Source organism: Chionomys nivalis, chromosome 1 (assembly GCF_950005125.1).
Source record: "Chionomys nivalis chromosome 1, mChiNiv1.1, whole genome shotgun sequence".
NCBI lineage: Eukaryota > Metazoa > Chordata > Mammalia > Rodentia > Cricetidae > Chionomys > Chionomys nivalis.
The window spans coordinates 94,371,548-94,394,392 of record NC_080086.1 but is presented as its reverse complement, the minus strand read 5'-3'; the positions used below and the strand labels follow the sequence as shown (position 1 = coordinate 94,394,392).

At 52.9% G+C, this 22,845-nt stretch overlaps 1 protein-coding gene across 1 annotated transcript in view; it reads right to left on the bottom strand.

Annotated features, from left to right (window-relative positions):
• The window catches only part of Hs1bp3 (HCLS1 binding protein 3), a 31,908-nt gene extending 10,072 nt beyond the window's left edge, over positions 1-21,836 (bottom strand). Inside the window, exons 1-4 of the mRNA XM_057781915.1 lie at positions 21,718-21,836; positions 17,788-17,953; positions 13,787-13,994; positions 11,267-11,492 (exon numbers count right to left, since the gene is read on the bottom strand). Coding sequence (XP_057637898.1) covers positions 11,267-11,492; positions 13,787-13,994; positions 17,788-17,953; positions 21,718-21,749 — 632 coding nt within the window. The 5' untranslated portion in view covers positions 21,750-21,836. The remainder of the gene's footprint in view (positions 1-11,266; positions 11,493-13,786; positions 13,995-17,787; positions 17,954-21,717) is intronic.
• Positions 21,837-22,845: the final 1,009 nt, after the last annotated feature.

The window sequence follows — 22,845 nt, the reverse complement described above, 5'->3', positions numbered from 1 at the left end:
TTTATGCCAATTGGACACAAGGTAGGGTCATTTGGGAAGAAGAAATTTTAGTGGAGAAAATGCCTCCATCAAGTTGACTAGTAGGTAAATCCATCGGGAATCTTCTTTTTTTTGGGGGGGGGGGGTTTCGAGACAGGGTTTCTCTGTGGTTTTGGAGCCTGTCCTGGAACTAGCTCTTGTAGACCAGGCTGGTCTCGAACTCACAGAGATCTGCCTGCCTCTGCCTCCCGAGTGCTGGGATTAAAGCTCAGCTTACTGTGGGAGGTACCACCACGAGGCAGGTGGTCCTAGGTTGTATAAGAAAGCAGGATGAACAAGCCACAGAGAGCAAGCTGGGGTCCATGGCAGCAGCACACTCCTCCACAGCCTCCCCATCAGTTCCCACCTCCAGGTTCCTGCCTTGAGTTCCTGCCCTGGTTTCTCTGAATGATGGATGGACTACAAGTTGTAAGATGAAATAACCCTTTCCTCCCCATGTTGATGTTGGTCATAGTGTCTTATCACAGCGATAAAAATCAGAACTAAGACACCAGCCTAGCCTACAGTCACAGATGAGAGTAGAGAAGCTGTGGAAGCCAGGAAGGGGCTTATCTGGAAGTCCTGGTGCTCTGGGTTACATCTGTCAGGTCAGCCTCATTGGCCAGATAGAGAAGCAATGGTTCAGAGGAGTCAAGCATCTGGTGGAGGCCACACAGCAGACTGAACACTTTGGGGCTGCCTGCAGGGTGGTTATTATGATTCTATGCTCTTGCTCCTTACTTTAAATGTCCCATGAATAAGACTGACCTTGCTCTCCTCAGGAAAGGAAGGGACACATTCCAAAGGCAACAGCAGTATCTGTGTCCCTATTCTAGTATCTGTACTTTGTCCCTCAATACATGCCACCAGGATGAAGTCGTAAGCTCTGCCTGTGGCGCTGGGGTGAGCAAAGGGAACCAGGATCTCTAGCCTAATAGTGCGCATCCTCTGGAAGCCCAAGCTCCAGCCCCTCTCAGACCCTGCAGTGTGGACTCGGCTGTTCCTCATGGGGCGGCTCCCTTCATCTTATCCCTTGATAGGGGATGCTAACAGAGGCCATGGTCCTAGCAAGGATGGACCATAGTCCAGACTCCCTGTGCCCAATGCCTGGAAGACCCTGGGAGCTGGGCCTTTCTCTGTGGGATATAACCATCAGTTGGGTTTGGGATCCCCTGAACCAGCCTTGGACGAAGGGAAGAGAACCATGGGCTCTGTTCCATCATCGATATATCCCTTACTCACATATGCTAACATCCTCTGCTTGGTCCCTGGCCCTGGACCCAGCAGGCACTGCAGCAGTGATGGGCAGAGAACTCCATCTACGCCCATGCCAGCACCTGGCCCATCAGCTCCAGGAAGGCAGGCACGAGGCTGCTCCTCAGCCATTCCCGTAGCTTTGCCCTCTATGTCCTGGACTTCCCGACTTAGAAATCACCTTCTCTGGGGATCAAACGCACAGGCTACCCAGTCAAAGGCTCAGAGGGAAGGGAGGCAAAGTTCTCTGTGGATGGAGATCAGCAGGAAGCAGAGAGCAGGGGATTCTGAAGAACAAGGGAAGCATGAGAGGACACACAGGAAGCCAGGTGAGCTTCCAACCATTTCCCTACTCCTACCCAGGCTGGCTAGACAGCACAAATGACGCCAGGCTGTCCTGGGCAGGTTTTCTCTCAAACAAGACTTTTTGTCCTCCTTGATGATACCTGTGATTTTTGCTAAACTAAAAAGAAGCAGATGTTCAGCACAGGAGCACAGAGTCAGGCACTGTCTGAACTCTGCCCCACCCCACCGAGCCGCCCTGGCCTCTGATTTTTCAGATCTCCCATGGGAAGACAAGACATCAAGGGATCTGGAGCTTTGGGACCTGGAAATCGCCGGGTCTTGTCTGATTGGTCCGGAAACTGCAGAAAGGTGTTCCGTAAATTCTAGAAGGACGAAGGCAGGCAGGCAGGCAAGCAAGCAGGCACACATGCATGCATACAGGCATTTGTCCTCTGTGTAGCTGGATAGTTATCAGATAAAAGGGGGACAGATTAGCTGACTGAATAGGAGGGAAGCAGAAACAGGCAGGCAGGCAGGCAGGCAGGCAGGCAGGCAGGCAGGCAGGCAGGCAGGCAGGCAGACATCTCTAATTCAGACTCTACTTGTTCCAGGAGGAGACAAGGAGTGAGGGTCACAGCATCAATTTCAGCGCTCATCTTTACAAAGCCCTTTCTCTAGTCCATCACTGCTATCCCAACCATGCCCCCTGCCAGCCTTTCAGCTACAAGGGGCCCATCCATTCCCTTGGAGCGCCTCCTACAAGCAGCACTCACCAAGCACCTCCCACACAAAGGTGCCGGTGCTAGGTGATGGGGCAGACATTCTCGAGATAGGTGCCTGTTCCCAGAGGCTGTGAGCTGAGCAGCCAGTCACAGGCACCAGTCACTCCATATAGAAAACCCCAGTCCGCCACAGCTGGAGCACCGAGGGTGGAGTCAGTGAGGGCTCAGGGAGGAATTCCTGGAGGAGGCTGTGGAACCGGGTGGCTGACCTGGTGGGCTGAGGCCAGAAGAGTGTCTCTGGCAGACTGACTGCCAGTCACTCTGCATGACCAGAAACATGAGAGGAGGAGGGGGAAGCAGTTCCTCATGGAACTTTGCTCATAAACCATGGTCCGGCCTGGTTAGGAATGGCAGGCGAGGCCGGCGTAAGGGCCAGAGGGAGCTAGCTATATGACACCATTAAAAGATGTGTAACCTAAGTGATAGATGGATGGGATCCATCACTTCATCTGAGATTTGAGACGCTGGAGCTCTGAGTGTTCCTCCTCCTATGCTTCCTTATGCCAACACCTCCACCCAGCTGTCCACAGACACTCAGTTTGCCCTCAGCACTGACAGGAGGCAAAGCTTCTGATCAATACGAGGTTTATTCTCTTTTCATCACCAGGGACTGGGCGGGGTCGGCAGCCCCTGACTTCCTGGTGGACCTGTGCAGATCCCAAGGGCTACCTAAAGAGGCATCTCACCCCGCGCCGGCTGTGTGAGGTAGGGAGGGCCCCTGTATGGCTGCAGGCATGTGTAAGCATGTTCATGCTGGTGTGCAGACTCTGGTTCTCCTGCTGCGTGCCTGACAGGAGACAGATGCACAGCGGGGCCATGTTCCGAGGCAGGCATGTAGCACGCACAGGGAGATGCGGCAGCTGCTGTTGACAGCTCCAGAGTTCTGCCTCCCTCCCTGTGGCTCAGGCACTTCTGGTGACAGTGATCGACACATGAGAGCAGCCTCCCCTCTGGCCACCCAGGGGCCGTGTGGAGCCATTCCAGATTCATCCACCTCCCACAGCAACCAGTGATGGGCACCAGCTGCCCTGGACTGGTGAGCAAGGGAGTAGCAGAGAGGGTCTCCAGACATAGCCAGCCCGCCTGGGTCTGGACAGAAGGCTGGAGCCCACAGCCAAGACAGACCACCTTCAAAGCCAGGACGATGACACCAAATACGGCAACAAACATCTTTTCCAATGACGCAACTTTTCTGCTTTACCATAAAGAATTTGTCATGTCTTCACCTTAAATTTGGTTGTTTGTTCCAACTGCAGAACAATCTCAGGGTGCCACTAAACGATCTTTTTCTGTGTGTGCAGGTGCACGTGTGTGCACACCCGTGCATGTGAGCAGAGGCCAAAGGGAAGTTCAGCTGTCACTTCCCTGGCACTGTCCACCGTGGTTTTGGAATCAGGATCTCTAGCTGGCCCAGAGCTCGGCAAATAGAACAGGCGAGCAGGCCAGGGAAGCCCAGGGATCTGCCTGTCTCCCACCCCACCCCCAGGGTTCTAAACACGTCCCTGCACTTCAGGCTTCTTTATGTGGGTTCTGGGTTTATTTGAGCCATCTCACCAGCCCAGTAAAGACTTCCTGAATTTCATCCCTGGCCACCTTGACCTGCAGCAGCTCCACACGGGGCTCCATAGAGCAGCAACTGCCACGAGAGGTATCTACCCTGAGGGTCGGGCAGCCTCATGGAATAGACGGGAGCTCCAGGGAGGGACTGGGTAGAAGACGAGCAGGGGTCAGCAGCTGTGACAGGCGGAGGCCTCAGGAAGTGCAGGCAGGGGTGAGACAACTTGGCACACCTGGGTCAGCAGCACCGTCTCTGAGCCCATTTTCTGAAGTTGGTAAATGGGAATTAGTAGGGAGATCTACAGAAACCCTCTGTAGTCTGTATACAGCTAGCACCGGGCAAGGCCAGAGGTTTGATGCTGTTTCATGATATTTGGCTTATGATTACAAACTTAAGGAGATAGGCCCGGGTGAAGAATCATCCTGGATAGCCCTCATTGCTGTGGAGCCCAATGCCATCCTCTCAGAAGCAACAGCCTAACTCTCAGGTTTCCCATTGTCAACTCCTATCCCAGGGACCAGTACCTCAGCAGTGAGTCCCTCTTCTTACATTATGGGTGACACCATTTCATTTTCTCTTGGTACCACCAGGATACCAAGTGGTGTCGCCTGCAGGGGACCATCCTTCGCCCTAAGGTGAATATCTGGTCCTGCTCATGCTGCAGTTATTCCAAGAGATAGAAAATGCACAGGAAGACAAGGGCCATTTTACACAGACACTCTGGCCAGAACCTGCAGCAGACAGCCCAGGAAGCCAACCAGCAAACAGCCTCCACGACAGCCAGTCCCCAGGGGCCAAGTGTGATCAGTACCTGCCAGTTTGTCTAACTGTCACCTTCACTTCCAATTTAGTGGGACCAGTCACAGAAAGCAAGTCAAACACACACCCTTAACAGATTCCCTAAGACCTAGGACATCTTGCTTCTATGTGCCCACACTGACAGACCCAACGACAGTCCAACCCTGCCAGCCCTTTGCTCTAATGTGAGGCTTCTCATTCCTGCCGCCTGCCTGCCTTGAGTCTCTGGCAAATGCAGGTGCTGGTGATGCAGGTCCACCATGGCTACTGCAGAATGAACAAGCAGCCTTTGTTTCCTCTTATCTGAGGAGTCTCTTCCTCCGTCCCCATCAGCATCCCGCAGTGTTCGAGCCACTGGCATGACTGAGGAAGTGGGCTGCCACCGTTGAAGACTGTCCGTCACCCACGTCATCCAAGCAGATAAAAACAGAGAAGTCAGCCAGGCAGTGCTGGTGCATGACATTAGTTCCAGTACTTGGGAGGCAGAGGCAGGAAGACAGAACTCTGAGTTCGAGGCCAGCCTGGTCTACAGAGAGAGTTCCAGGACAACCAGGGCCGCACACAGAAACCGTGACACAAAGAATAAGCAAGCAAGCTAACAAAAACCTGGAGAAGTCCAGGCCTGGCAGAGGTAGTGGTCTCAGCTGGTTATGAAGAGTCCTGAACCTCCCCCGCCACACACACACAACCCCTCAGGTCACTGAAGCTCCTACTCTCAGGATGCCCCTGGTTTCTTACAAATGTTCCTCAACTCTATTACCCTGAACACTGAGTCCAACCTCCTACTGGACATGGACTGTCATGCTATGAATGGCTGATATTGGGGGCAGTCTTGAACAGAAGAATGGTAGACACGGCCCCTCACATGACTCGATCGGGAAGGGATTAGGTAAGCATTCGCTCCAGCAAGAGCTCAGCCTAGCACACTCTTTCTCCACAGGGACAGTTGTGGGAGGCAGCCTGCCACCTCCAGGTGTACAGGTGCTCCTGACAGGAGGCACAAGCCGGCCGGCACATAAACTATCACCTGGTGCTGAGATTTGCATAACAAAAGGAAGTAGGCACACAGCCTTCCACAGTTGTCTGATGTAAGAGACACACAGGCCTTGGGAAGAAGACAAACTATTTGCCACAACTTACAAATAACTTTCCTTTCTTCCTTTTGACTCTTGGGCCTAGACCCTTTGGGGCTTTGGCGGGAAAGGTAAAAGCTGCTTGAAGGCTGGAGAACCTTCCCTCCACACCACTGGAGGCCCCTTTGCTCCTGAAACTCCAATTGTTTCGCAACTGAAGAAGTCACAGCTCGGAGTTGAGCAAACTGCCCGTGGTCTGCTTCAAAGGTAGGATTTGAATGCTGAACCCTACTTTGGGGGTGATCATACATCCTGGAGTTCCAGCTTTCAAACTCTGTGCTTATAAGAGGCGCCAACCTTTTCCAAAGCTATCTAGGGTCACTTCAGGGGACAAAGATCTAGTTCCCATGTCTCTCTGTGAAGGTCTGTTTTTTCTATTCTGTGTCTGTGTGAAGTTTTTCTCTTGAAAAGCAGCCTTTGCTACTGAAATAGAAAGGGCAGAAACCACTGTGCTAGCCACGGTCCCTGGAGTCCTTTGCCAGGAGCAGGAAGGACCTGCATGGAAATACAGCAGCGAGGCTAGCTGTGCCCCTGGGTAAGGGTGGCTGAAAGTTTTGACTCTGCCCTCCTCACTACTTTGGGGCGAGCTAGGGCCTAGAACCATGGAGGTACTACTGGTGGTCTCCGCTGCTCTCAGAGAACCTGGTTAGTGGGGGGTAGGCAGAGAGGAGCAGGAGGATTAGGAGGAAAGGCATTATGGGGGGTACCCTATTCACCCCACCCCTCTGCACTGTGTAGGAGCATCTCTCAGACTTTGGCATACATTGGTGTCTGGGCTGCTGCAGAGTGAGTGACCACCACTCACAGACGAGGGCTTCCTGACAAGGGCTCCATGGAAGGGCTCAGGGCGCCTGGGAAACTGTATCCCCACCTGGCTCCATGCAGAAACACAGGCCCTAACTGTGCTCTGATGTAAAGGCTTAGCCAACAGAGGCCTGGGCCTCCTGGCTCAAAGTCCCCAAGGTCCTGCTATTTGTTTAGCAAGAGGCACCCAAGGAAGGGCATTCCAGGGTTAGTGAGGGAGGAGGGGGAGAGCAAGACTGAAACCACCCCATCCCTCCAGCTCCTGCCATGGATTCTAGATGCCCGGTGAGGAAATCTAGGAGCAATAGCAGGGATTCTACAGACACTGAAAAATGGAAGGGTCATCCCAGAGCAGAAATTTCAGCCAAATACAAAAAGTCAAGGATTATTTTCATACTCAACGCAAGCAGTTATTTCACGGAAAACGAAGCAAAATCTTGATAAAACAGTCTCCAAGGAAAAAGGTCTTCACTTGAGTCCTGGAACCCCGCTTTGAGAGTCTGAGAGGCCAGCCTCACAGACAGGCAGGGGCAGGAGCCAGCTGCGTCCTCTGTCACTAGGAAGCAAGCTGGAAAAGAAGTGGCAGGCACAGTGGTGCTTTGACGGGCGGGATGACAGAGAAGAGAGGTCTAAGACAGGGCCACTGTGTAGGCCCCAAGGAGCCTTTCTCAGCCAGAGCCCCCTGCAGAACCTTCAGGAACCTGGCTCTGAGGCCATTACTTAGATGAACAGTTCAATGGAACGAGAACTCTTTACCCAGGAGTTCCTCGACTTCCTCCCTGCAACAGCAAAAGCCTGCGGAAGGCACCAAAAGCCTGGACCTGATGGTGCCACTTCCAGTGCCTGGGCCTGAGGGGCTGGCTCAGAGTCTGAGGGAAATACAGCATTGTTCCGGAGAGAGCCCTAGCAAAGCTGCAGAAAACACCCAACTGTGGAACTGCAGATCTGAATTAACCCACTGTTAAGGAGATGTGAAGGTCAGAAATACCTGTTTCTGGGGAAAGGACTTTTGCCTGTGTTTCCACTCTCTCCCAATGACCAGGGTATTTTTTTTTTTTTTTTTTTTTGAGTGAGGATGAAAAAATGTCTCTAGCGCAAGGCACAGTTTTCTCAGAGCCACAAAGACACTAAAATAAAGTTAAATACGGAAAGTATGTATGACAGAGAAAGGCGTCTGGGACAGAACGTTAATTGTAAAAGCAGAGTGAGAAACAGTATGTACGCTATGTCTAGAGTCCAGACGGCACGGGCCAGACTCAGGGGGAAAAAAACTCAGGAAAGACAAGGAGTGATGCTGTCTGAATGAGCTAGGGTGTGAGCTTTTCTCTGCTTTCCAACAGTGCACCAAGGCTGACTTCTCCCTAGTCGGAGGATGGTTAAAGAGACAAAGAAAAGCCAGGCCAGTCAGGCTCTGGCTTTGTGCCAATCTCTCCCACCCTTGCAGACAGTCCTGAAATGGAGCCTGAGCGCCTCCCTGTGGCCACAGCAGGGAACGCCTGAGGTTGAGCACTAGGAAGGCTGCTCCAGAAATGTCCTGGGAGCTGGGGGATCAGAGCTTGGGAGCCAGGCGTGCTGTGTGTGAAGAGGAGCAAAGGAACTCAGATTATAGGCCTCTGGTGGAAGCAAGAATACTTCACCAAAGGGAGGTGGGCAACCCTTCTGTCCATGAGAGGGAAACCTGACTCTTCAAGTCACTGCTGTGTCATATACATGTGCCCTGGTTACTAACTTACTTATTTACTCCATCCATCCATCATCTATCCATCCTTCCTTCCATCCATCATCTATCCATCCTTCCTTCCATCCATCTATCTATCATCTATCCTTCCATTTATCCATCTATCTATCATCTATCCATTCATCCATTTATCCATCCATCCATCCATCCATCCATCCATCCATCCATCCACCCACCCACCCACCCACCATCCATCCATGTCAACTTGACACAATCTAGAGTTACCAGAGAAGAGGGGCCTCGGCTGAGACAATGCCTCCCTCAGATTGCCTTCAGGGATGCATGTAGTGCATTTTCTAGAATAATGCCTGGTGTGGGAGAGCCCAGTCCTCAGGGGCCAGTGCCCCCTTTGGGTAGGTGGGACTGGGATGGAGAAGACAGCAAACTGAGCAAGCCCAGGAGACGCAGCATCCATCCCTTCATGGTCTCCGCTTCAGCTCCTGTCTCTCTTCCCTCAGTGACTGTGACCTGGGGGTTGAAGTCAAGGAAACCTTGTCCTCCCCTAACCCGAGTTGCTTTTGGGCATGGTCTTTAATCACAGAAGTAGAAACCAAACTAGAGCACCAGGCTTTGGCCAAATCCCTGCTCAGAGGAGTCTTGAGTTCTCCATGCATAAAAACCCTCCCTAGCTCGTGCCACATTGCCAAAAGATGGTCACAGGTGGCTCCAAGTCCTAGTTCTGCCATTTGGGGCTGTTTGAATGAGCTCAAGACGCCTGACTCTAGACTCCAGTGTCCTACCACAGAAAAAAAAAGTCAGCCTCACAGGGATCTGTCTCCTACGGGGCGCCAGCAATAGCCCCGGGAAGCAGTTTCGCATGTTCTGGATCTTTTCACAAATGGAGGCGCCATCGGCACAGAGTGTGCTTAGCGAGGTTTCCTGTTCTCAAGCCTCGCTCAGTCTCATATGAAGCATATACACGCGTGTCCTGACGTCCCACACACTGACTGCAGGTCACAGCCAATTTCAGAAGTGCTGCCTCACAGGTAACATGAGCTCCTGCACGCAAATGCCAATTAGCTCAGTTCCTGGCACTGAGAAAGCTCGCGAGAAACCTTACTTATAATTCCTGACAGAGCCGATAATAACAACTGGTGTCAGGTGGGACCTTAAGAGACAATCTGGCAGGAAGGGGAGTCCTCTTGGTTCTGCTTTCCCAGAAGCCAGAAGCCAGCAGCCCTTACCCCCCAAGGGCACAGAGCTCCCTCCAGGTGGTCCCAGGCTGGCTGCCCAACACCGGCCCCTCAACTCCGCTACTAGACTAAGAAATTCAAGGCAGCACTTGCCAACCCCAAGAGCATTTTCCTGCCCAAAAAAGGAGCCACTTTGCTAACTATGTTGTTCAGCCAAAGGCTGGTGCAGCCTCAGAAGTCCATTTCAGCTTGGCACGGCTCCTGGTTACTTAGAACAGCAGATGGCGTGAGTTCAGACAATGCCCTATTCTTAACAAAATAAAGCCCAGGCAGGGTCCTAGGGCTGGGTGAGGCCCATAAGGAGTGGATATTATAGGGTTCTCCCCATGTCACCCTGGTATCCTTACTGCCTGTCCCTTGTGGACCAGACCCCTCCTCCTCACAATATACACACTGACTGGAGGCTACTGGGGACACTAGATTCTCCTGGCCTGGGGACCTCTGCCCAATGTGAGGCCTCATCTCCTCTGTGGTGGGCTCACATCCCTGCAGTCCATGTTCCGGATTCACACCTGGGGAAGTCAGCCCATGCCGAAAGGGTGGCATGCTGGGAACCTCATCTTGTATGTCATCACACTGAACATGCCTTTGTCTAATTCTTGGGGGGGGGCTCTTGTTTCAGGCAACCTCCCCTGTCTGTATCCTGAGGATGGCAAGCAAGTTCCCAAGACCCATTTGTCACAGTGTGAAGGGTGCCCTGGGCCGTGGTGTGGTTCTGCTGGAAGCTGACCTTATGATGACGGCTAACGTGAACACCTACACATCCTAGATCATCTCCCCGCAGTGTTCCATGCAGTAGGTACTGTTGAGAGCCCATTTTTACTGAGGAAAACTAGAGAAAGAGGCAGATAGCCAGGGAGCCTTGGCGACTGAAGGATGGAGCTGGAATTCAGGCCCAGCGGCAAGCGCTCAAACTCAGTGCCAAGCCAGTGCCATTCTTCACCTTGGGCTGTTGTTTGCAAAGGAAGGAACAGCTGAGACGCAGCATGCGAAGCACACAGCGTTATGCTCAGCACAGAAAATATTAGTATATTAGCTGCTCTTCGCTCGAGCCAAGAAGGAGAAAAAGTATTCTGGGATGGCTGAGTAGCTGGTTTCCATTAGGGAAGCCATTGTGTTCTCAGGCCACATCTACTGGAGGGGGGCGGGGCTGTGGCAGGAGATGCCTGGCTGTGCATCTCCTCTCCGGCCTGTGCCCTGACCCCATTTCCAGCACAGGGTGGTCCCTGTAGCCAGGGCTCAGGAGCGGCTCACTGATTGGCTGGATGCATCAGAGAGGCATGAAGCAAAAGAGATGCCTAGCTGGTTTGCCTCTCTGTCTCCTTGGACTGTGTGTGAGCATGTGAAGGGGACACTGTCCAGTCACTGTCACAGGTGGCTTACACCCACACAGTCCTGGAGGAGCTGAAGGAAACCCTGCCTTACAGACGGAGAAGCACACTCAGGGGCAAACAAGTCACACTGCCACTCATCAACGAGAAGGAGAACCCAGGTCCCAGTGCCAGTATTGCTGGGTCCAGCAGGCTGTGCTACTGAGCTACCATGGGGCTATCTGTGTAGTTAGTCACAGACGGGGATCTGACGAGGGATGGGTAGGTGTGACCCTGAGGTGGAGCAGAGTGAACTCTCCTGAGCACACCAGGTCAAAGTCCCATGGCCCAGACCCCTTTGAGCCCAGGACCTGGGACGCAGTGGAGACCTACCGCATGATGCCCAGGGGGTCGAGCACCTCTTCCTCCTCCTCTTCCTCCAAGGACTTCTCCACATCCTTGTTGCTCAGGCCCAGTGTGGGCGGCTGCACATCATCCTGCTGCTCAAAGAAATCAAAAGCCTCATCGCTGTTCCCTGGCTGGCTGGCTGTGTCACCCAGGACAGAGGGATCTCTAGTGGCAAGGCCTGCAGCCCCTGCAGCCCCTGCAGCCCTGGTTCCTATGGGAGAAGAAAATGAGAGCTTGACGTTCACGTTCAAGGAGATATCTCCACCCACCCTCGGGAGCCAGGTTCTGAGGGCTTCCTGAAACTTCCTGGGACCCCAATTCTGAGAGTCTGGGAGAGGGCCAGGTTCTATGGTATCCCCCTCAGGGATGCTGGCACCATGGGAGGCCAGTGCGGCCTAGCCATAGGGAATGTCAGAACAGGCTGAAGGTAGGAGTTTCAGAATTTCTTTGGCCCAGTATTGTGTGAACTTTGCCCAGGGAGACACGGACAACTCTCTCATCCCAGATAGAGGAGCACCTGCAGAACAAAGGGAAGAGTCCACCCATGTCTAGCTTGATGCGCTGAGTTTAACCTGGGTTACTTACAGGAGCATCTTATAAGCAGCTATACCATGTTTTTTTTTTTTTTAAGGGACTCCTTCCTTCCTAACAGCTTGTCTATCTGTCCATCCATCCCTACATTCATCCTGTCCATCCAACCCTCCATCCCTCCCTCCGTTCACCCTGCCCATCCATCCATATAGCAGTCCATACATCTTGTCCGTCCGTCCGTCCGTCCATCCATCCATCCATCCACCTATCTATCAGTCTGTCTGTCCCTCCATCTGCCTTATCTGTCACCCGGGGAGAGGTGGGGCCTTCTGAGTCACTCCAACATCCAGGAGGGAAAGTAAATGGACCCATTTTTGCGCTTCACATACAGGTTAGTGATCACAGCCGCTAAGAATCCAAGAGAGCAGCAGCTGTGTCATGCCAGAGGACAGCAAGCCACAAAACTCAGAGTCAGCTCTACCACAGGAACAGCCAAGCCGGTGCCCAGCAAGCCCGGTGGCGAAGCACACCAGCCAGTGTACAATGAGACTCTTGAGCAGGACTGTCTCTTTCTCAATGCTTTGCAATAGTAAATCCCCGCCAGGGACAACTCCAGGAGCCTGCGTGACCAGATTTCTACCCGAATGAGTGCGGTGAGCATGTGGGAGATTCCAGAACGAACCACGACCATCCCAGGACAACTGAGCTGACATCAGTTCTCAAAGCATGAGAGGCAGGTGTTTGTGGTAAGTTCAGTTCAGAAAGGGGAAGCAAGCCCCCAGAAATAGAGGCTTGGCATCATTGCGGCATCTGCACACGCAATATCTGTCTGTGAAAAGCTGGGAATAAAAAGATAGTCCTCCCCCACGAACAGTTTGAGAAGCGTAGGCTTGGACTGTTTGTTCGTTTCCACGCAAGCAGTGACTGGGTAGCCACTTTTTGAAACCATCACTTAAAAAGAAATCACTCAGCCAGGCATGGTGGTGCACACCTTTAATCCCAGCACTGAGGAGGCAGAGGCAGGCAGATCTCTGTGAGTTCGAGGGCAGCCTGGTCTATGTAGTGAGTTTCAAGACAACAGGACTACATAGTTAAGCTCTGTCTTAAACGAACAAACATCACTCAGTAATTAAAAATCATAAAAAGCGTTCTTCTTTCACATTTGGTTTATGGGAATCATGTCCCATAGAACCGTAGAAGTGGAGATCCATGAGATCAGAAAAGAGCAAAGTTAAAGGGCTGTCGGGAAAAGGAACGGGGTGAGGAGAGAGAGCTAGGCACCAGACGGAGATGTGGCCTGGCCCCATCATCCAGGGATGAAGGACAGATGCTCATTCGGAGGGATTTAAGTATACAGGAGTGCTGGAGGGTGCAGTATTAAAATACCACCCCCTGGATAACAGGCTCTGTTTGAAGCATCTCATGTGTGTTAGTTCATACATCCCCAATCTCCATCATTAAATTACTTCTCTTATTGAGAACACTGATGAAAGAGGGAATGGGGAGGGGAGTGTCCTAATACTACAAAGACAAGTTTGAGATCCTTGGAGTTGGCTATAGGAGTGCCAGATCACACCCATACTCTCTATGTGGGGTATGGGCTGATTGTGGATATCCACAGCAGGTTGGGTGGGGAGGCACAGTGTTCCCTGGATGTCATAGGCTGCCAGGTCTGATTGGCAGAAGGCAGAGGGATGTGCACACACAAGTGTCTAAGTGAAGGGAGATATATAATGAGGTTAGGAAGGCCATGGCGACGTCCCTCTATGAATACCTGCTGGCATCTGGAGGTTAGTTCCTTGAGGGCTGGGGTTCCTGCTTACCATCCAGCCCAGGAGGTCACTGAGGCCCAAGAGCTTTGCTAAAGCTTGCAGGCCATGGAGGGTGGCGACGGGCTGTGCACTGGGTCACAGTGGTGGGGGGGGGATTCTGGGCTGCAGAGACCTCAGGGACACAGGACAAAGCCTTAGGTACCTAGGAATTCTAGCAGCTCTGGGCTGCCCGCCAACTGGGCATCCTTGGAGACACAGCGCAGAATTTCATCAAACATGGCTCTCCTTTCCCGAATGTCAGACTCCCCGACAAACAGGACCTTCCTAGGCAGTGGGGGCAAGCTGGCTGCCGGGTAATGATTGCTCAGTTTCTGGTAAAACTCCTCGATCTCGCTGTATTTTTTGGAGACCTGGAATGAGAGGAGTATGTGGTTTCCTGAGAGAAGAGCCAGGGGTAAGAAACTTCCTCACCCTGACCAGATATGTGCCCGGAGCAGGCCCGCCTATGCCCTGCTGAGCTATGCTGCTGTTGCCCCCCAGCCTCACTCTCCGGTCCCCAGAGAGGTCTAAAGTCCCAAAGGAAGGATGCAGGAGTGTAGAGGCCTAAGGCACTGCTGCAGGTTCTGTGTACAGCCCTTTACAGGGACCTACGTGTCCTGCAAATGACCACGGCCTACACCTATTCTGGTCTATCTGAGCCTGCCCAGAGTGAGTTCGGCACCTGGCAGGTGACGGGCCATCTTGCGACAGCACTGTGAATCACTTTTTCATAGCACAGACATCTTGATCATCCTCTGACTTGAACTGGCCTTCTGGTGGGGCCTGTCCTGCATGGGGCAGAGCCCAGAACTGCCCAGCAGGAGTCCCTGACGCATGGGTGACACATCGCCTGTTGCTGCCACCAGGTGTCCCCTGAGTCTCCAAAGGCAGCACTCGGCTTACTGCAGATCACAGGCTAACCGACCCAATCGATTATAACCGCTGTACCCACCTCCTCCCAGTTCTGAACCTCCCTACAGCTAGTGATCACTGCTTTCTCATAGACTCTCACTATGTATTTGCTGACACAGAACTCTCTGGCTGGCTCTGGGCTTCACGCAGTGAGTAGCCACAGCCGTGTGGGCTTGTACTGGGATCTGTACAATCCATATGAGCTCAGACAAAAGTCACGTACCTTATGCCTTGGCCTTCCCCAGCACCCTGGGTTTCCTCAGTCCCGGACTCGTTGGTGCTTCCCTGGAGGGTAAACCCATCTCCACAGGACATATGTGGCACCGTTGAGGAAGACGGCATGGATGATCCGCACCCCGAGACCTGGCGGTACCGTATTAAGTATGTACACGGTGTGTGACTGGACTGAGGGTGGTGCCATCACTGGGACTCTGGAAGGGTGTGGTCCACAGCTCGTTAACCAGCGTACCACCCCATTTCAACTTCCTAGACGCCAGGAACTGACTGTGTAGTGAGGGTGGCAATGAGGGAGCTTCAGAACCCTCCAAATGGAGAGTCCCCTGGGATAGGAAGCTGTTGCCTATAGTTCCAAACTGACTCTGGAACTTTTCCGGGAAGAACTCTCGAGGAAAGAGTAAAGAGGATCCCCAGGGCACCAGTTTCTCAGGTTTCCACCTGAATTCCTGAGTTCTGAGGCTCTGGCGCGGCAGCCAAGCCACAGTGGGGAGTGAGCACCCCCTGCTGGCCTAACTGCTCTCTGCAGGCTCAGCTCCAGACCCACAAAACAGGCAGTGAGCTCTGGCACCCACGGCTCCCTCACCCTCTCGTGTTGCAGGCAGAACATCAAGCAGCTGCCAGCAAATATGACAAGAGAGACAGGGAGCTAAAGTGTGAGCACCAAAATACCCGGTGACTGTGTATGGCAAGCACTGCGGAGCACTGGGTTGACAGCGATGCTACCTCACAGTCCTCTGGTAAGTGTACACTGACTGTGCAATCAGGGTTTACAGGCACAGTCATACTTTACCTGAGGCTGCCAGATCTCAGATACAGTGCCTCCCCCCGGTGGGGGGGCTGGCTTTACGCCATGGCTAGCAACTAAATGCTTGCTTTTATTAAAAAGTATATATCCTTCTAAGGAACGTACACGAAATATGAATTCTTTTAGCTAACTCATAAAATCCCAGGGGGATAACTCTGGGCTACACCCTTGGATACCACGGCAAATGAATTTTCCTTTGCCCTCTTAGGTATTCAAGATCTGCGAAGCGCTGCACCAGCCTGTATGCGCATGCCCACGCTTTGGACACACCCCAGCAAGCTTTCCATGGGGCGTGGGCATCACTGTTTAGGGCAAAGCAGCTCTAGTGTGGCATGTGAAAGTGTCCCAGGTGACCTTTCATTCACCCTGCCCTAATGTTCGGTCCTCCGTACAGGATAGAGCAGGCTGCACTGGCACCCCAAGTGTCCCCAAGATGCTGCCTCTCCGTCAGGCCCCGGCATCACTCACTCCCTTTCTGTCTGCTCGGCTCTGAATGCGTGGATGCACTGAACTCAGGTAATCTGAGGTCAGGGCAGATTACTAGGAGCTGCAAACGGCCCCCCAGAGCGGATCCACTCTCAGAACACGGCAGACCCAGAATTGGCTGGTATTCTACCTAGGTCCCTAGGTTCCACCTAGGAGTTGGTCTAAGGAGCAGTCAGATGAAAAACAGCACTGTTGTGGTATATCCCTTAAGGAAAGATTTGTGACTTACACTATCTTTTTTTTTTTTTTTTTTTTTTTAATGTGCATTGATGGTTTGCCTGTGTGTATGTCTGTGTGAGGGCGCTGGATCCCCTGGAACGGGAGTTACAGACAGTTGTGAGTTGCCCCATGGGTGCTGGGAATTGAACCCGGGTTCTCTGGAAGAGCAACCAGTGCTCTTAACCTCAGAGCCATCTCTTCAGCCCCCTTACATCATCCTTATAAACTTGGTCCCTCACTGTCACGGAGCTGTATACTCATCATTTTCCTTTCGTTTCAGATGCCTGGTGTTGTGGAACCAACCTGCAGTAGGCTGCACCCTCCTGGTTCCCCTAACCTTATCCTTCAATCCAGTCTTTCCTGCTCACCAGGTCTGGACCAAAGGGTAAATAAGTGTGGGACACATCACTCCTTTTTTGAAGTTCTCTGTTCACCCAGCCTCACTTTTCTGCCCTGACGCCAGACTCAACTGCTGCTGGATTGCTGGTGTCTCCAGGATTTCTTCCTCGGCTCTTCTCCCTGCTATCCACTCCTAGTTCTTGACAAGACTTCCAAGCTGATGTCTTAGGCCCGGCCCACTTCTATGCTGGGCTTCCTGAGTCGACCCAAAGGGTGAATAGCACGCTGACCAGTCTCGAACCTGTTCTCTGTCAGTGTTGCTGACCTTGGCGAATGGAAGCCGCACACTGGAAGTACCTCACACTCCCCTTGCCCCATCTCCTGCTTCTGCAGCTTCCAGCCTGGTCGCTTTCCGTGTTGTCCCCAGGGCCAGGCTCCTGGTCTCCTGATCCCCATGCCTTGCTGTTACTAGACTCTCTGGTTAAAGGCAGATGGGACCGTCACTTCTCTGATTAAAATGACTTGTCTGCAAGACAAGTGCAGATCCAGCTGTGTCCTGCATGTCAGCCACCCTTGTATCCTCCCCAGACCATGATCAACCGCTCAGAGGCTCCAAATTCTCAGCCCCTTCCCAGCTCCTTTGCCTTCTTTCTGGGACACCTTTTACTCCTCCCCTGCTGATCAGCACCCTCCCCCCACTTCTCTCTCAAGACAGAGATTTTTCTGTGTAGCCCTGGCTGTCCTGGAACTCACTCTGTAGACCAGGCTGGCCTTAAACTCCCAGAGATCCACCCGCCTGTGCCTCCAAGTGCTGGAATTAAAGGCTTGTGCCACCACCGCCCAGTAACATCATCAATTCTTTAAAACACAGTCCCGCCTTCACCTCTTCCAGGAAGTTTCCAGAATCTTCTTTTCTCTCCAAGGTGTATTAGGCTGCTTCCCCTACACATTCCCAGTCTCCCCTGTGTGCCTATCACATCTATGTCCTTCGCAAGTCTGCCTTCCTGAGGACTCACACTATGGATCTCCTCTGATGTTCCAGTCATCCCACAGCCTAGCGCTCTAGACCCTAGGGAATTGTCACCATGCTGATGCTACTGGACCCTGAGGGGCAGACACCCTACCTGGGCACCCTCAGAAGATCATGGCTAGGGCCCTCTGCTCACCAAGAACTGGACAACATCTTCAGGCCGGTGCTTGGCAGATTTGAACACAGCCAAGCGGGTCACCACTAGGATCTGGTATTCCACGTGGCCGGACATCATCTTGCCCCGCACTTCCTGGTGCTGTGGCACGGTCAAGTCAAGGCCTGTGTGGACATTCTGGACTTGCCTGTAAAGTGAAGGAAAGCAGGTCAAGATCAGGTTCAAGTCAGCAGGCTTGGCCAGTGAGGTGCAGGTTGGTCAGCCACCCATACCAGGAACTGAACTCTGCATTCTGTCCCTATCCCCTGTGGTATTGACCCCAGCGGCTGAGCATACTGGCCGATAGGAATTGCCACGTCTCAGGCTTGGTTTCCTTGTCTTCGCACCTAGGGCTGAGCTGGATTAGAAAAGCCCACTTGTGGGCTGGAGAGATGGCTCAGAGGTTAAGAGCATTGCTTGCTCTTCCAAAGGTCCTGAGTTCAATTCCCAGCAACCACATGATGGCTCACAACCATCTGTAATGGGGTCTGGTGCCCTCTGCTGGCCTGCAGGCATACACACAGACAGAATATTGCATACATAATAAATAAATAAATAAATAAATAAATAAATAAATAAATAAATAGAAAAAGAAAAGCCCACTTGTGCTTCCTCTGCCCTGTGTCCAGGCAACTCTGCTTGATCGGCACAATTACACTCCCCTGTCCCTCCCTGAAACTCCTGACGATTAAGTTCAGGCCAGAGCAGGAAGCCTGGGAACACGACCTCATCCAGACATAGAGTTCTCAAGATGTGGTCCCTGGACAGCATAAGCATCTGAATCACAAGCCTGGGGTTTGTTTGTTTGTTTTTCACGATAGGGTTTCTCTGTGTAGCTTTGATGCCTGTCCTGGAACTAGCACTTGTAGACCAGCCTGGCCTCGAACTCATGGAGATCTGCCTGCCTCTGCCTCCAGAGTGCTGGAATTAAAGGCGTGAGCCGCCACGACCACCCAGTAAGCCTGAGGTTGGTTAGGGCAGATCTTAAATAGCTTAAAGTTTTGCATGCTATCTTACTTCATTTGCATTTGTTCGGCTCTACCTTCAGACACAAAGCAGTCAAGACAACACCTACATGGTCTGGGTGTGTTCTTGTAGAACTGGAATTGTTATTTCCCCGCTGCCAAGGCAGTTACGTTATCACCTGTCGCAGGTGCCTTTTTGTCAGCTATGTGATGTGTGCATCCTTCAAAAGTGCCCGCCAGGCACAGCTCGCTCTCTCACCTCTCTAGTCTGTTCTCTCTGGCTGTCTGCCTGCCTTTCTCGTGTTCTCACTTCAAGACGGCTGACCGTTCATTCTTTCACTATTCCTCGCCCCCAATAAACCCCTTGCACTAACTTGCTTAGTGGCATACCTTAGCAGGGCCCGCCGAAAGGTACCCACTTCGCCTCTCTCTCTCTCTCTCTCTCTCTCTCTCTCTCTCTCTCTCTCTCTCTCTCTCTCTCTCTCTCTCTCTGAGACAGGAGCTCTCTGTGTAACAGCCCTAGCTGCCCTAGAACTAACTCTATACCAGGCTGACCGTGAATTCACAGAGATCTGCCTCCAGAGTGCTGGGAAAAAGGTGTGTGCCACCGCCGCCAGGCACGCCCTTCTTTTTTAAAATTCCTCCAGAAATCATAAAAGCAAGTAGTTGGCAGCATGGTTCAGGAGCACAGTATGCTCACCTGTGTCCTAAACCAAGCTGCTCAACTGCCATGTGACTACAGGTCCCTAAAGTCCCATTGCCCACGGCTTACCATGATCTGGCTCACACCGCCCTCTACAGGCCTCAGCCCGACTCAGGGCCTTCCATGACGCCCCAGTCCAATGGTATCCCAATTCCTACCTGTGACCAGGACTCTTTCTTCCAGGCTATCCTGCCTCTTATCTAACACCTCCGTTTGACTGTCAATCATGGTCTACAATGAACCCGTCTGAACAAATGCCGATTCCCCTGTCCCACCTGCTCCCCGTCCCAGGAAGCAGTAAGCTCAGGATGGTAGCCCTACCACCGATCTCCACATCCTCTGCCTCCCTCACAACCTCACCAGATTCAGAAGGCACAGAGAATCTAAATAGGCCTCAGCCCCTCTTCCCCTCAGTGGGGTTGCTCCACCCCACCTCCACCTGGATTCCAGGCAGTGCCCGCAGAACATGGGTGCAGCATGCCCCATGGGTGCAGTCATGGGGCCTCTCTGTGCTTATCCATCACACTGAGAACGAAACCTCATTATCTTTCTCTATTGTGGGCTCTCCAGGGCCACCTCCCACTCTCTCTCCTTCAGGACACTGGCCTCCGGACTGTGGCTCTTGCTGTCTTCTCGGCTGAGCACAGGTTAAGATTTCCTTTCTGTAGTTCTCTCCCTCAGGGGGCTTCTCAAGTGTCTGTTCACCTGCCATCTCTCAGAAAGATGTCCCTGAACCACACTGTATGAAACTCAAGTCGATCCCCAGATCTCCTGTCTTTTCACCTTCTTACTTAGCATTTACTGTCCTTGACATAGCTTGGATTTTCCTATGGCCCACCTGTTCCCACCAAAGCCTCACTAGTGTATCCTAAAACCTGGACCAGCCGGGCGGTAGTGGCGCACGCCTTTAATCCCAGCACTCGGGAGGCAGAGGCAGGCAGATCTCTGTAAGTTCGAGGCCAGCCTGGTCTACAAGAGCTAGTTCCAGGACAGAAACCCTGTTTCGGAAAAAGAAAAAGAAAAAAGAAAAAAACTTGGACCAGTATCAGCCACAGAAGAGGCCTCTGGGAAAACACCTGCTGGATGGATGCATGCATGAAGCCTGAGAGATGTCCAGCAGGAGGAGGCTGGAAATGCCAGTTGATCCTGGGTCCAAGGCCACCTCAGCGCTTGCAAAGGTGTCAGCATTACTTGAAGGCAAGCTCCCAGGGTCTACTGTGACTATCAGAATGGCCTCTGCCCTCACCACCAGCAGCACTCTCTGTAACACCAGCCACTGAGGGAGGCCACCACTACACTTCCTAGGCACCAGCACCAAGTTCACGGCCATGGGTCTGTCTGGCGTGGCCCACAGGGACATGTACTGCTCCCGTGCTTACACTTGTCTATACGGAACCTCCATCTACAGAAAGGGAAACTGAGGCTCAGTGAAAGGAAAGAAATCACAAGACGACAGGGATACCTGATCTAACGCAGATGCGGCCTAGGCCTCATTAACCAAACCAAAAAGCTTCCAACAACAGGGGTTATGTACAGAATTAGACATTTCGAGGCAGGGAGCTGGGAGTATAGCTGAACCTGTGCGCGTTATGTCCATTTACAGAATAAGTTATGTAGGGAGAGCAAAGGCAGAGCTTACGAATATCCTTGAAGTTCGCCATTTTAAAGTTACTTAAAAACCGAGGAACAAGTAGGACCACTCCCCTTCCAGCTTTCCCAAGTTCTCTCCCAGCTGGGTCCCTTAGGTGTGGCTCTGGGTGGGTGCGCACTGCCTTTGGCCCTAATGCGGAAACTCCTGACCTCTCTCCAGCGCCAACGGCCAGGGTCTCAGCTTTATATGTGTGGCGCCCAACAGTAGCAATATTCCCAGGCCCAGGGCAACTGGAACTTACTGGCCCCTTCCTCCCGCAGCACCATTCCCTGCACGACCAGCTTGTTTGATTCACCTCGTCCCTGGTGCTTAGCATCGGGCTGGTACACACAGAACTAGCACTGAAAGGTTTGGGGGATTGGAAGAAATGACCCTGAAGTACGCAAGGACAGGGAATGGCCCCCTATCCCAGCCAGAGCCAGTCCCAGGCCCTTCTAGAGTCTTGGATGAGTGCTTGGCCTCAGCTTCCTTGTCAATAAAACCAGGGACACTAGATGGCGCGCCACCACACCCGCAGGGTAGTGGGGTGCACCGGAATAAACCGCCAGGTTGCTAGGGTGCCCGGGACGCAAGGGTCGGGGGGTCTGGCTCACCTGGAGGTGACAAGCACCGCCGGGGACTGCATGTTGGCTTCGGGCGGGTGGACGATCACGGGACCGGGCGTCACCAGCGTCGCTGCGTTCCGGCCCCGCCCAACTCGGGCTCTGCGCCACCTCCCCGGCTCTGGCCCGCCCCCTGCTGGCGCGTCTTGCACCTCGCAGCCTCCGTGATCTACGGAGTAGTGGGGTGCTTTGCTTTTCAGCCCTCCGCAGATGCTCCATAGTCACCTCATAAACTTGGCACCTGATGCCATTTAATCCCAGTACATGCTTAGGCCTCTAAGGCGATAGGACTGCAGCCGCTAGTCCTCAAACTGCTCTCCTACAGCTCGCTGCAAAAGACTGCAAAAGCGCTCTCTCCTCTCCTGGGGTCGTTTTCACTTATGCAACCAACCACCCTCTCCCTTTTCCCCTCTCCCTTTCCCGTTTATCTCTCCTCCCCCCTCGCCCCGCCATGGATTCCGGGGTGGAATCGTCAAGCCTGCATAGAAAACGCTTTCACTCACTGAGCCATCGCACAGGCAGGAACAGAAGTTTTAATGCACCCTCCCCTCCTGTCCCATCCTAAACCCTCCTCTCCTTTCCCCACCCTTCCCTCCTATCCCCCTTCTCCTTCTTCCTGCCCATTGCAGAAAGAAGTGGAGTCGGAAAGGGCTTTGTAAAGGAGCAGGTCCTAGAGGACCGAGAACTGCTGAGCCAGAGTGGGAGCGATATTGTGTGGGAGCTCCAGAGACCAGGGGATCAGCGGGACCTGAGCAGAGGAGGCAAGCAGGAGTCCCGGCAGGAAGTACTCAGTGTTTGAGCTTACTTAGGACGCTGCACTGACCTGGAGACCAACTCTGGTCATCAGAGAACTGCGCACAAAGGGACGTCCTTGTGCGTTAGTGTGAAGATGACAGACTTGCGGAGCACTCCAAAGTGGGGGAAACTGTGAAGGCTGCTGAGCTGCAGAATAGGGCACAGGTGTGAGAACCCCAGGAGATGGAGGTGAACAGAGGAGTCAAGGTGCTGCAGTGGGCTGAGATGAGGCTCTCTCTTTAGAGCGCTTGCCTGCCATACACGAGGGCATGAGCTTCATGCCCAGTACCATGTAAACCCATGATGGTAAGTCCAGCACTCAGG